The sequence below is a fragment of the Notothenia rossii genome, assembly GCF_949606895.1.
Source record: "Notothenia rossii genome assembly, chromosome: 6".
In the NCBI taxonomy this organism is placed as follows: domain Eukaryota; kingdom Metazoa; phylum Chordata; class Actinopteri; order Perciformes; family Nototheniidae; genus Notothenia; species Notothenia rossii.
In genome coordinates this window covers 3,326,926-3,339,090 of record NC_136909.1, presented here as the reverse complement: position 1 = coordinate 3,339,090, position 12,165 = coordinate 3,326,926, and the positions used below count along the sequence as shown (strand labels likewise).

The 12,165-nt window shown below is 41.9% G+C and overlaps 2 protein-coding genes and 1 long non-coding RNA gene across 4 annotated transcripts in view; 2 read left to right on the top strand and 1 right to left on the bottom strand.

Moving 5' to 3' along the window:
• Positions 1-12,165, top strand: part of LOC307042912 (scavenger receptor cysteine-rich type 1 protein M130-like) — a gene marked incomplete at its 5' end in the record, with an annotated part of 97,709 nt that overhangs the window by 37,323 nt on the left and 48,221 nt on the right. The gene's annotated exons all lie outside the window — the stretch shown is intronic.
• On the top strand, positions 1,063-8,242 carry LOC307043108 (uncharacterized protein). 2 transcript variants are annotated; one of them, XM_079687355.1, is made up of 4 exons: positions 1,063-1,698; positions 1,871-2,179; positions 2,593-2,684; positions 6,531-8,242. In XM_079687355.1, exons 2-4 carry the CDS (start codon positions 1,909-1,911, stop codon positions 6,624-6,626), a joined length of 459 nt encoding a protein of 152 aa, XP_079543481.1. In that variant the 5' UTR covers positions 1,063-1,698; positions 1,871-1,908; the 3' UTR covers positions 6,627-8,242. The 2 variants fall into 2 exon arrangements, with proteins under 2 accessions (XP_079543481.1, XP_079543480.1); XM_079687354.1 differs by having other exon boundaries at positions 1,063-1,745.
• On the bottom strand, positions 8,001-11,685 carry LOC307043110. Its single transcript, XR_013809283.1, has 3 exons — positions 11,313-11,685; positions 10,173-10,254; positions 8,001-8,412 (listed from the first exon to the last, which is right to left on the bottom strand). It is a non-coding gene; the product is annotated as an uncharacterized lncRNA (long non-coding RNA).

Below are 12,165 nucleotides of genomic sequence, written 5' to 3'. Positions count from 1 at the left end.
AGGACCGCTGGCCTTCCTTGGTTTTAGGGCCTGGAGTTTAGCAGGACCGCTGGCCTTCCATGGTTGTAGGGCCTGAAGTTTAGCAGGACCGCTGGCCTTCCTTGGTTGTAGGGCCTGGAGTTTAGCAGGACCGCTGGCCTTCCTTGGTTGTAGGGCCTGGAGTTTAGCAGGACCGCTGGCCTTCCTTGATTTTAGGGCCTGGAGTTTAGCAGGACCGCTGGCCTTCCTTGGTTGTAGGGCCTAGAGTTTAGCAGGACCGCTGGCCTTCCTTGGTTGTAGGGCCTAGAGTTTAGCAGGACCGCTGGCCTTCATTGGTTGTAGGGCCTGGAGTTTAGCAGGACCGCTGGCCTTCCTTGGTTGTAGGGCCTGGAGTTTAGCAGGACCGCTGGCCTTCCTTGGTTGAAAGGCCTGGAGTTTAGCAGGACCGCTGGCCTTCATTGGTTGTAGGGCCTGGAGTTTAGCAGGACCGCTGGCCTTCCTTGGTTGTAGGGCCTGGAGTTTAGCAGGACCGCTGGCCTTCCTTGGTTGTAGGGCCTGGAGTTTAGCAGGACCGCTGGCCTTCCTTGGTTGTAGGGCCTGGAGTTTAGCAGGACCGCTGGCCTTCCTTGGTTGTAGGGCCTGGAGTTTAGCAGGACCGCTGGCCTTCCTTGGTTGTAGGGCCTGGAGTTTAGCAGGACCGCTGGCCTTCCTTGGTTGTCGGGCCTGGAGTTTAGCAGGACAGCTGGCCTTCATTGGTTGTATGGCCTGGAGTTTAGCAGGACCGCTGGCCTTCCTTGGTTGTAGGGCCTGGAGTTTAGCAGGACCGCTGGCCTTCCTTGGTTGTCGGGCCTGGAGTTTAGCAGGACCGCTGGCCTTCCTTGGTTGTCGGGCCTGGAGTTTAGCAGGACCGCTGGCCTTCCTTGGTTGTAGGGCCTGGAGTTTAGCAGGACCGCTGGCCTTCCTTGGTTGTCGGGCCTGGAGTTTAGCAGGACCGCTGGCCTTCCTTGGTTGTAGGGCCTGGAGTTTAGCAGGACCGCTGGCCTTCCTTGGTTGTAGGGCCTGGAGTTTAGCAGGACCGCTGGCCTTCCTTGGTTGTAGGGCCTGGAGTTTAGCAGGACCGCTGGCCTTCCTTGGTTGTAGGGCCTGGAGTTTAGCAGGACCGCTGGCCTTCCTTGGTTGTAGGGCCTGGAGTTTAGCCAGGAGCTCTTCCTCAGTAATGTTATAGTCTAAAGGGTTCTGGTTGTCTTTAACGACTGATTCTAGAATGTGTAGTTTGTTGAGATCATTTTGGGCTGAATTCAGTGTAACGGTACTATACAGGTTTTCAAAGTGTGTTTTCCAAATGTCCCCATTTTGAATAGCCAGTTCTTCCTTGTGTGGTTTGTTGAAAGAGTGCCATCTCTTCCAGAAATGATTTGAATCAATGGACTCTTCAATGATTTCAAGTTGGTGCTGCACATGTTGCTCCCTTTTAGTTAGCTCTCTCTCTCTCTCTCTCTCTCTCTCTCTCTCTCTCTCTCTCTCTCTCTCTCTCTCTCTCTCTCTCTCTCTCTCACAAAGAGACTATCTCTCTCTGCTACCTGGACGGTCACAGACTGAGAGCTGGTTGTAATGTTTCAAAGCGGTGTCTTCAGACTGAGGAGGTTTTCTCAGAGACTGTTTGTATTGTTGCTGCTGGGGCAGGCAAACATGTGGATCTCCAAAAGCAGGAGCAACAAAGTAAACAGTACAGCAGCTCAGCAACTCACTAAGATGTGTTTCTCTTGGTGAGAGCAAGAGTGAGATTTTAGATTTCACTCTCTGATGAGAAACATGGAGGAGCTTTGAAACCGTCAGTGTTTCACTGCATCTCTCTCTCTCTCTCTCTCTCTCTCTCTCTCTCTCTCTCCAGATAAGCTGTTTCAGCCCAACATCTCTGTGTCCTCCTCCATGTACGGGGTCTCCGGGGCCCAGCAGCAGGGGTTCCACGTGTTCAGAGGCTCCACCTTCACCATCAGTTGCTCCATCCAGCCTCAGTACCCAGGAGGCTCCTTCCTGCTCAGCTCCTCCACTCACAACTCCACCCAGCCAGCTGTCAATCACTCTGCCCACTTCCTGTTCCTGGCTGCAGAGCCCGCCCACCAGGGAAACTACAGCTGTGTTTATCACGTTTCTCAGGACTCCTCCTCTGAGAGCCGTCTGCTCTCCGTCACCGTCACAGGTGAGCTGTTAGAGTTTACTGTAGGACAGAGCGTGATGCTCCCCAGGAGAACGCTGGTGAGGACTGAGTGTTTTACTGAAGCAGTCACACCCTTACATCACATGTAGCTTTCCAGAGCAATGTACAATAAGTGCAATGAACCGTGAAGACATGAATCCAGAACACACATTCTCCAGTCAGCTGTAGTTTACATTGGAGTATTGCCATGAGTACTGAGTGTTCAACAGATACAGCTAGCAGCTTCTCCCTTCAGTCCTACTGTCTGGTATGAACAGGAGAAAGGGTTGGGGTTGAATGGAGATCTTAAGAAGATGTAGTTTATTGTAATATAACTGTAGAGAGGAGTCTCCATGCTGAAGTGGGTTCAGGTCTCTGTGTGTTTGCTGACTCTTGATGTGATGGTGTTCCATCAGGTCCAGAACCTTTTATCATCCGAGCCGTCGTCCTGCCGCTGACTCAGCTGCTGGTGCTGCTGGTGACCATCGGCCTTTACTTCTACTGCAAGGTACTGAAACATGTTGTTGTTCCACTGACTGAATGATGAGGGACTGAAACATGTTGTTGTTCCACTGACTGAATGATGAGGGACTGAAACATGTTGTTGTTCCACTGACTGAATGATGAGGGACTGAAACATGTTGTTGTTGTTCCACTGACTGAATGATGAGGGACTGAAACATGTTGTTGTTCCACTGACTGAATGATGAGGGACTGAAACATGTTGTTGTTCCACTGACTGAATGATGAGGTACTGAAACATGTTGTTGTTCCACTGACTGAATGATGAGGTACTGAAACATGTTGTTGTTCCACTGACTGAATGATGAGGGACTGAAACATGTTGTTGTTCCACTGACTGAATGATGAGGGACTGAAACATGTTGTTGTTCCACTGACTGAATGATGAGGGACTGAAACATGTTGTTGTTCCACTGACTGAATGATGAGGGACTGAAACATGTTGTTGTTCCACTGACTGAATGATGAGGGACTGAAACATGTTGTTGTTCCACTGAATGAATGATGAGGTACTGAAACATGTTGTTGTTCCACTGACTGAATGATGAGGGACTGAAACATGTTGTTGTTCCACTGACTGAAAGATGAGGGACTGAAACATGTTGTTGTTGTTCCACTGACTGAATGAGGGACTGAAACATGTTGTTGTTCCACTGACTGAATGATGAGGTACTGAAACATGTTGTTGTTCCACTGACTGAATGATGAGGGACTGAAACATGTTGTTGTTCCACTGACTGAATGATGAGGTACTGAAACATGTTGTTGTTCCACTGACTGAATGATGAGGGACTGAAACATGTTGTTGTTCCACTGACTGAATGATGAGGGACTGAAACATGTTGTTGTTCCACTGACTGAATGATGAGGTACTGAAACATGTTGTTGTTCCACTGACTGAATGATGAGGGACTGAAACATGTTGTTGTTGTTCCACTGACTGAATGATGAGGGACTGAAACATGTTGTTGTTGTTCCACTGACTGAATGATGAGGTACTGAAACATGTTGTTGTTCCACTGACTGAATGATGAGGGACTGAAACATGTTGTTGTTCCACTGACTGAATGATGAGGGACTGAAACATGTTGTTGTTCCACTGACTGAATGATGAGGTACGGAAACATGTTGTTGTTCCACTGACTGAATGATGAGGTACTGAAACATGTTGTTGTTCCACTGACTGAATGATGAGGGACTGAAACATGTTGTTGTTCCACTGACTGAATGATGAGGGACTGAAACATGTTGTTGTTCCACTGACTGAATGATGAGGGACTGAAACATGTTGTTGTTCCACTGACTGAATGATGAGGTACTGAAACATGTTGTTGTTCCACTGACTGAATGATGAGGGACTGAAACATGTTGTTGTTCCACTGACTGAATGATGAGGGACTGAAACATGTTGTTGTTCCACTGACTGAATGATGAGGGACTGAAACATGTTGTTGTTGTTCCACTGACTGAATGATGAGGTACTGAAACATGTTGTTGTTCCACTGACTGAATGATGAGGGACTGAAACATGTTGTTGTTCCACTGACTGAATGATGAGGTACTGAAACATGTTGTTGTTCCACTGACTGAATGATGAGGTACTGAAACATGTTGTTGTTCCACTGACTGAATGATGAGGTACTGAAACATGTTGTTGTTCCACTGACTGAATGATGAGGTACTGAAACATGTTGTTGTTCCACTGACTGAATGATGAGGCACTGAAACATGTTGTTGTTCCACTGACTGAATGATGAGGGACTGAAACATGTTGTTGTTCCACTGACTGAATGATGAGGTACTGAAACATGTTGTTGTTCCACTGACTGAATGATGAGGTACTGAAACATGTTGTTGTTCCACTGACTGAATGATGAGGTACTGAAACATGTTGTTGTTCCACTGACTGAATGATGAGGCACTGAAACATGTTGTTGTTCCACTGACTGAATGATGAGGTACTGAAACATGTTGTTGTTCCACTGACTGAATGATGAGGCACTGAAACATGTTGTTGTTCCACTGACTGAATGATGAGGCACTGAAACATGTTGTTGTTCCACTGACTGAATGATGAGGCACTGAAACATGTTGTTGTTCCACTGACTGAATGATGAGGGACTGAAACATGTTGTTGTTCCACTGACTGAATGATGAGGGACTGAAACATGTTGTTGTTCCACTGACTGAATGATGAGGGACTGAAACATGTTGTTGTTCCACTGACTGAATGATGAGGCACTGAAACATGTTGTTGTTCCACTGACTGAATGATGAGGGACTGAAACATGTTGTTGTTCCACTGACTGAATGATGAGGTACTGAAACATGTTGTTGTTCCACTGACTGAATGATGAGGTACTGAAACATGTTGTTGTTCCACTGACTGAATGATGAGGTACTGAAACATGTTGTTGTTCCACTGACTGAATGATGAGGTACTGAAACATGTTGTTGTTCCACTGACTGAATGATGAGGGACTGAAACATGTTGTTGTTCCACTGACTGAATGATGAGGTACTGAAACATGTTGTTGTTCCACTGACTGATTGATGAGGGACTGAAACATGTTGTTGTTCCACTGACTGAATGATGAGGGACTGAAACATGTTGTTGTTCCACTGACTGATTGATGAGGTACTGAAACATGTTGTTGTTCCACTGACTGAATGATGAGGTACTGAAACATGTTGTTGTTCCACTGACTGAATGATGAGGGACTGAAACATGTTGTTGTTCCACTGACTGAATGATGAGGTACTGAAACATGTTGTTGTTGTTCCACTGACTGAATGATGAGGGACTGAAACATGTTGTTGTTCCACTGACTGAATGATGAGGGACTGAAACATGTTGTTGTTCCACTGACTGAATGATGAGGGACTGAAACATGTTGTTGTTCCACTGACTGAATGATGAGGTACTGAAACATGTTGTTGTTCCACTGACTGAATGATGAGGTACTGAAACATGTTGTTGTTCTACTGACTGAATGATGAGGGACTGAAACATGTTGTTGTTCCACTGACTGAATGATGAGGTACTGAAACATGTTGTTGTTGTTCCACTGACTGAATGATGAGGTACTGAAACATGTTGTTGTTCCACTGACTGAATGATGAGGGACTGAAACATGTTGTTGTTCCACTGACTGAATGATGAGGTACTGAAACATGTTGTTGTTCCACTGACTGAATGATGAGGGACTGAAACATGTTGTTGTTCCACTGACTGAATGATGAGGGACTGAAACATGTTGTTGTTCCACTGACTGAATGATGAGGGACTGAAACATGTTGTTGTTCCACTGACTGAATGATGAGGGACTGAAACATGTTGTTGTTCCACTGACTGAATGATGAGGGACTGAAACATGTTGTTGTTGTTCCACTGACTGAATGATGAGGTACTGAAACATGTTGTTGTTCCACTGACTGAATGATGAGGGACTGAAACATGTTGTTGTTCCACTGACTGAATGATGAGGGACTGAAACATGTTGTTGTTGTTCCACTGACTGAATGATGAGGGACTGAAACATGTTGTTGTTCCACTGACTGAATGATGAGGTACTGAAACATGTTGTTGTTCCACTGACTGAATGATGAGGGACTGAAACATGTTGTTGTTCCACTGACTGAATGATGAGGGACTGAAACATGTTGTTGTTCCACTGACTGAATGATGAGGGACTGAAACATGTTGTTGTTCCACTGACTGAATGATGAGGGACTGAAACATGTTGTTGTTCCTCTGACTGAATGAAACAGTGTGTGTTATTGAACAGGAGTGATGCAGGAAGTCTCACTGTGTGCTGTCATGTCTCTCCAGGCCACCAGGGGGCGGAGGCCGAGCCGACAGGAGGACATTGAGCTGGATGACCTGGGTGTTCCTGCTGAAGAGGAAGGAGCTCAGGGAGCAGAGTAGCAGCTCCAAGGAGCTCCTCTCACACACATGGGTTCATCAGCTCTTATAGCTTTTAACCAACGTTAGAAAATATAGCTTTCACTCTGAAAGTCACCAGCAATGTGTGAGTGCCTCATGTTTCCTGACTTCCTGTCAGCTCCAAGCCCATTGGTTCCCACTGAAGATGAAGATCTTTAAAAAACATCACAAGTTAGTTTGATTTAGAAAAGTCAATGCAGTCGGTTCAGTTTGAAACCAGACACACCAACCCAGGCCGCTCAGGAACTAAGTCGGCCAATTAATGCCATATATTAATGTTCACATATCCTCTAGAAACAGTGTTACAAAACCCAGTGTTTGAGTCTAATGTAGTGATCCCTGAGATAACAGGAGGAACGCGTTACAGCGCCACCTAGTGTTGCATTTGTAGACCTCGATCACAACAAGGTTTTTTAATATTCAATCAACAAATGAGACAAAGTACACTTTTTAAAATGTTACGTTTTTCACAACAATTCATCTGATCAGCGAGACAGGATATTTGATCCCCTCGTGGGTCACATGGGTCATTTCAGCAGCAGGAGCAGATTTAGCTGATCAATATCCAGATAGGAATTGAACAAAAGTAAATAGTCCAAACATTTCTTATTTCACAACAACGCTGATGTTTTTTTATTTCAGAAGAATTCAGCTTGATTTTGGTCTGAAGAGATTGTTTGTAAAAAAAAAAGAAGCTTTTTCAGAGAAATCTGTTTAAATTTGTAATTTGCCAAAATGTATAAGATTTTAACTTTTCTTTAATGTTCTTATTTCACATGTACTGAGCTCAGCTTGGAATCATTTTCAATCATTCAGGATTTTTCTTACGTTATATCATGTTTTATGTTATTTTCTGTATTTTGTAGTAATTGAGCTGTTTTTAAGAACTCCACCTATTGGAGAGCATTCCCAAATCCATAAGATATTAAATACTAACATGTTGTAATTCAAAATGTACATCATTTTGTAGAAGTTTCCTTTTTGAAAGGTCATGTGCTTTGTTATGTGATCAAGATGTGCTTGTTTTTGTATTATTGAGGATTGAACTTATTTCACAAAATGATCAATAATATGTAATCATTACTTTTTGGACTTTTATGAAACATTTACATTTCTTTAAAATTTCACTTTTTTCAAAGAACTCAGAATATTTGTGTGATTTAGGATTTTCCCAAATTCAGGAGACTAATTATTTCGTACTTAAAATGTTATCATTGTCCGTAAACAAGTGTTGTGATTTTGGAACCGAGAAATGTTTTTGCTTCATAAGAATTTTGAGTCATTTTGTCGTTTTTTGCATTTCTGAAGAATTTAGCTTTGGCCTATTAAGGTTTTTAGATGTGGCTTTTTTTAACAAATGTTGTATTTGAAGATTTTTCATGATTTTGCTTAAATCTTGCATCACAAATTCTACTTGATTTTATCATGAAGAGTTTTGACCAATTTGGTTTCCATGAGATTACGATGAAGCAAATCGTCTTGAATTCTGAACACAGCAGAATCCTCCAGAAATCATGAGATGTTCAACATCACTGTAATAAATGCTGTCATTTGCTATGTACCAAACAAATAATAAAACTTCTTTAAAATCCATGAAAGTCTGAGAGTGAGCTGATTTCAAAAGTGTTTCTCCTGGTTGGAACATGATGTGCTTGCTTTGTTTCTGTGTTAGAGCTAAACCTCAAGGCTTTAGTTCTAACAGGTTGGTATTGAAATCATCTCTGAGTCAAACAGGGCCGGCCCTTGGCGTAGGCAGTATAGGCGAATGCTGAGGGCGCATCCATCCATGGGGGGCGCCGGAAATTGGGGGGAAGAAAAAAAATATGAATACTATTAACAATATTTGATAACAAAACAATTTCTCAATTTGGGATCAATAACGTATATTATTATCCTATCTTAACAGAACTAGGCATACATAGCGAGTTAGTATTGAAATCATCTCTGAGTCAAACAGGTGTTCTCCACAGCGATGCAAAAAAAAGTATTGATCAGATTAGTTATTATTGCATTACACTAATTTATGAACACTTTATTGCAAAGAATGTGCAGAAAAATCATCTTTGAATTCAAACATAGCACATACACAAATTATAAAGAAATCCAATTATAAATAAATCAACAAAAAGGGTTAGGGTTAGTGTGACTCCCAACCTGAACATGATTTCTGGTATATTAACTTTAATAAATAACAATGTAATACATATGAAACATACAGGTCAATATCACCTTGCTATTGGTAGCTGAACTGTCAACACCCCAAAACATATTCTTAGATAGAAACACCTCATTTTGAGTTATTTAGACTGAATTAACACTTATAGTTTCATGTCTTGTTCCATAAGAATAGATCATATCCATTAAGTGTTATTATGGGAGAATTACTATTCTTGTGGTACTGCTGCCTTATTAGGCCCATATTGAGCATATTAAGACTCGTGTACAACAACTTCCTGACTTACAATCAATAAGCACTAATCAGAGGGTAGTTGAGGGGAAACTCTCCACTAATGGCTTATTACGTGTAGAATATGGTCATGTAGAATAAGGCATTAATAAGTGTTTTATAACGACTAACCCTTGGATGCATAAGTGGGTCTTTTTGGACCCGGTGAGGTGGTTTTCTTGAAGAACTTTGTAATTAAAAATTGTTATCATTTCATATTCCAGCTATTCCTCAAAAACATGTTTTGGATATCATGCCATTCAAATTTACATTTTAAGAAATTATAGTTTTTGTATTTCTACCCCAAGTCTCCATAAGGGGGTCAAAAATGACCCGCATGCATTTCCTATGGGATCCTCTGGGAACCTTTTATTCTTATCACCTGTTGCTGTCAGGAATACATTCACTGTGGAACACACAGACGACATCACAAGTGACACCTCTCAGGAAGATTATTTTATACAGAAAGATCTGAAACCTGTCAGTATAATAATAATAATAATAATAATAATAATAATAATAATAATAATAATAATAATGATAATACATTATATTTGTATAGGGCTTTTCAAGGACTCAACATCACTTTACAATATAAGGGAAGGTTAGGGTGGGGGGTCAATCGGCATGGATTGATGGGGGGGCTATGAGTAGACCAGAGGAGAAGAGATGAGTTTTGAAAAGGGACTGGAATACTGTGAGGGTCTCAGAATAGCGGAGATCTTTGCATCAATATGTAAAAAAAATGTCTAAAATGTTAAATAGTGAAAAATTAAATATAAAATACTTCTAGTGTGAACCTAAATATAATACTAAATATTATACAAGTGATCTTTCTGAACCAAAATGGCAAAAAGGGCATAAAAACACATATTATTCTAATACGGGTCCTTTGTGACCCACTTATGGAAGAGTGTAGGGTCCAGTCACTCGGGCATCTAAGGGCTAATAAAGAGCCAATATACTGCTGATATGCATGTTAGTTAACAACTAGTTGATGTCTGCAGGTTATTTGTTCTACTTTTGTGTAGTTTTGCAGTGAAGTGCAGCATTGAGTGAATGCACTGAGTCCCTGTGTTTACCTGCGCTCCCTGCAGCCACCAGCAGGAGGAGCTGCAGCTCAGGACTCACGGTGCCGGGTCAGAGACAGGACCGGGGGACAATCTGCATCAAAACAAGTCATTCAGAATCAGATCCAGATGCATCTCATCGTAAATGTTATCACGTCTCTCTCCTAAAGCCTGAGTTCAAGTCTGCACTGCTAACATGTACAATCTTGCCAAGTATAGTTGTCTAATTTCTAGTCAGAATATGTCGTTACACTTGATATAAGACTTAATAACTGAAGTCTTGTTTTTAGACAAGGCATCTTTTTGAGTCAAAGTCTCTTAAAAACGTCTTATTTTAGAGGAACATCTCCAGATAACATCAGGAAACAGAATCTAAGCATTTCTGGCTTTTCTTGTTACAAATTCCCTGATTCTGGTCAAATATAGTTCAAAATAAGTTTTCCCAGCTAAACACAAGATCTCATTTATCTAATTATCCCATCTTCACTTCAAGAAATCTCACCAAGCCATCTTGTTCTTCTTCTATTGGCAGATCTGTTCACTTATTAAAAGAGAAAACACCTTGTTTTTATTATATATTGACTTGTTTTTGGAGCTGCATCTTTTACAGTGTGTCTGCACTTTCTGACATTACTCTGTTCATATTCTGATATTATTTGTGTTGTCGTTTCTGAATATTCTTTTTGTGTGCTATTGGAAATAAACAATACTAATGAAAACTAATCCAAGCAGCACATAGTAAACTAAAAAGGAAATCAGCCAGCCAACCATTTGTGGACCTTTTGTCGGTTGAACTATCGATGTGATGGATTTAGTAGAGAGAATAATGGATGCCCTTTCTTGCAATGTAAACAAAAGTGGAAAATAATTTGTATATTCAAACCTAATGTAAATGCTTCTTCCCGTGCTACGCCCTTTTACAATTTGAAAATTGGGTGAGTACTTTTTATATATGTATTATTTGTGTTGGACGTAACATTACTTTTAATTATTATATATGTCACGGTCTGTCTGTGTTGTGTTTTGTCTGTCTCTGGTTTCCTGTTTTATTTTGAAAAGTGTTCACCCCCTAGCCTCATCCCAATACCCCTCCTCGACTCCTCTATTCGGCCCCGTCTCAGGTCGGTTAAATGAAATCCTTGCTTCCCTCACTTGCGTCGTTTCCCTGTGACTAGTCCCTCCCACCAGGGAAGCATGGAGAGATGCAAGGAAATCACGAGAAGCAGGGAAATGATTTTTAAGAGCAATGACACGTCCTTTCCTCTGGAGCGTCACGTGAAGCGACGTCCGTTTGTGATGATGACGCCGCACAGCTGTTCGTCTGACAGCTCTTTTGTTTCCACACACACCCCCGCCTCTGTTCGTACACATTTGGCTTGTTTGAGACGCGTTGCGGCTCGCCTCGAAAGTAGTCGAGAATAGCCGATCGCAGCCGGGGGAGGTCTCAAAAAGCTCGCCTGAAGTCGGACAGCTCCGAGCCGGCTTCTTCTTCTTCTTCTTCTGCTGCTGCTGCTGCTGCTGCTTTGCCTTCTTCTTCTTCTTCTTCTTCTTCTTCTTCTTCTTCTTCTTCTTCTCTCGGTTTTTTGGATTGCAAACAGCTTTAAGGTGCATACCGCCACCTCCGGAGTCGGCTTGACTCGGTTTGAATTTATAAAGAATGCACACGTGTTTAATCGTTAATGTCAGATATGTACAAAGTAAATACATTTGTTCCTGCTCAAGATTTGATTCAACTTTATTGTTATTGCACAGATTAAAGGTACTGAGACAACGAAATGCAGTTTAGCTTCCAACTAGGAGTGCAACAAGCAGTAAAGTGAAAAGTAATGTACACAATCTACAGAATAAAATATAGAATGAATTGAATGATGAATAAACAGTGAGGGGTATGAATACACTAGATACACACAGCAGCCTGTGAGCAGTATGAACAGTGTGTATGAATATGCTAAGATATATAAAGTATAAAAACGGTAAGCAGTGCAAATATAGTATAACATATATA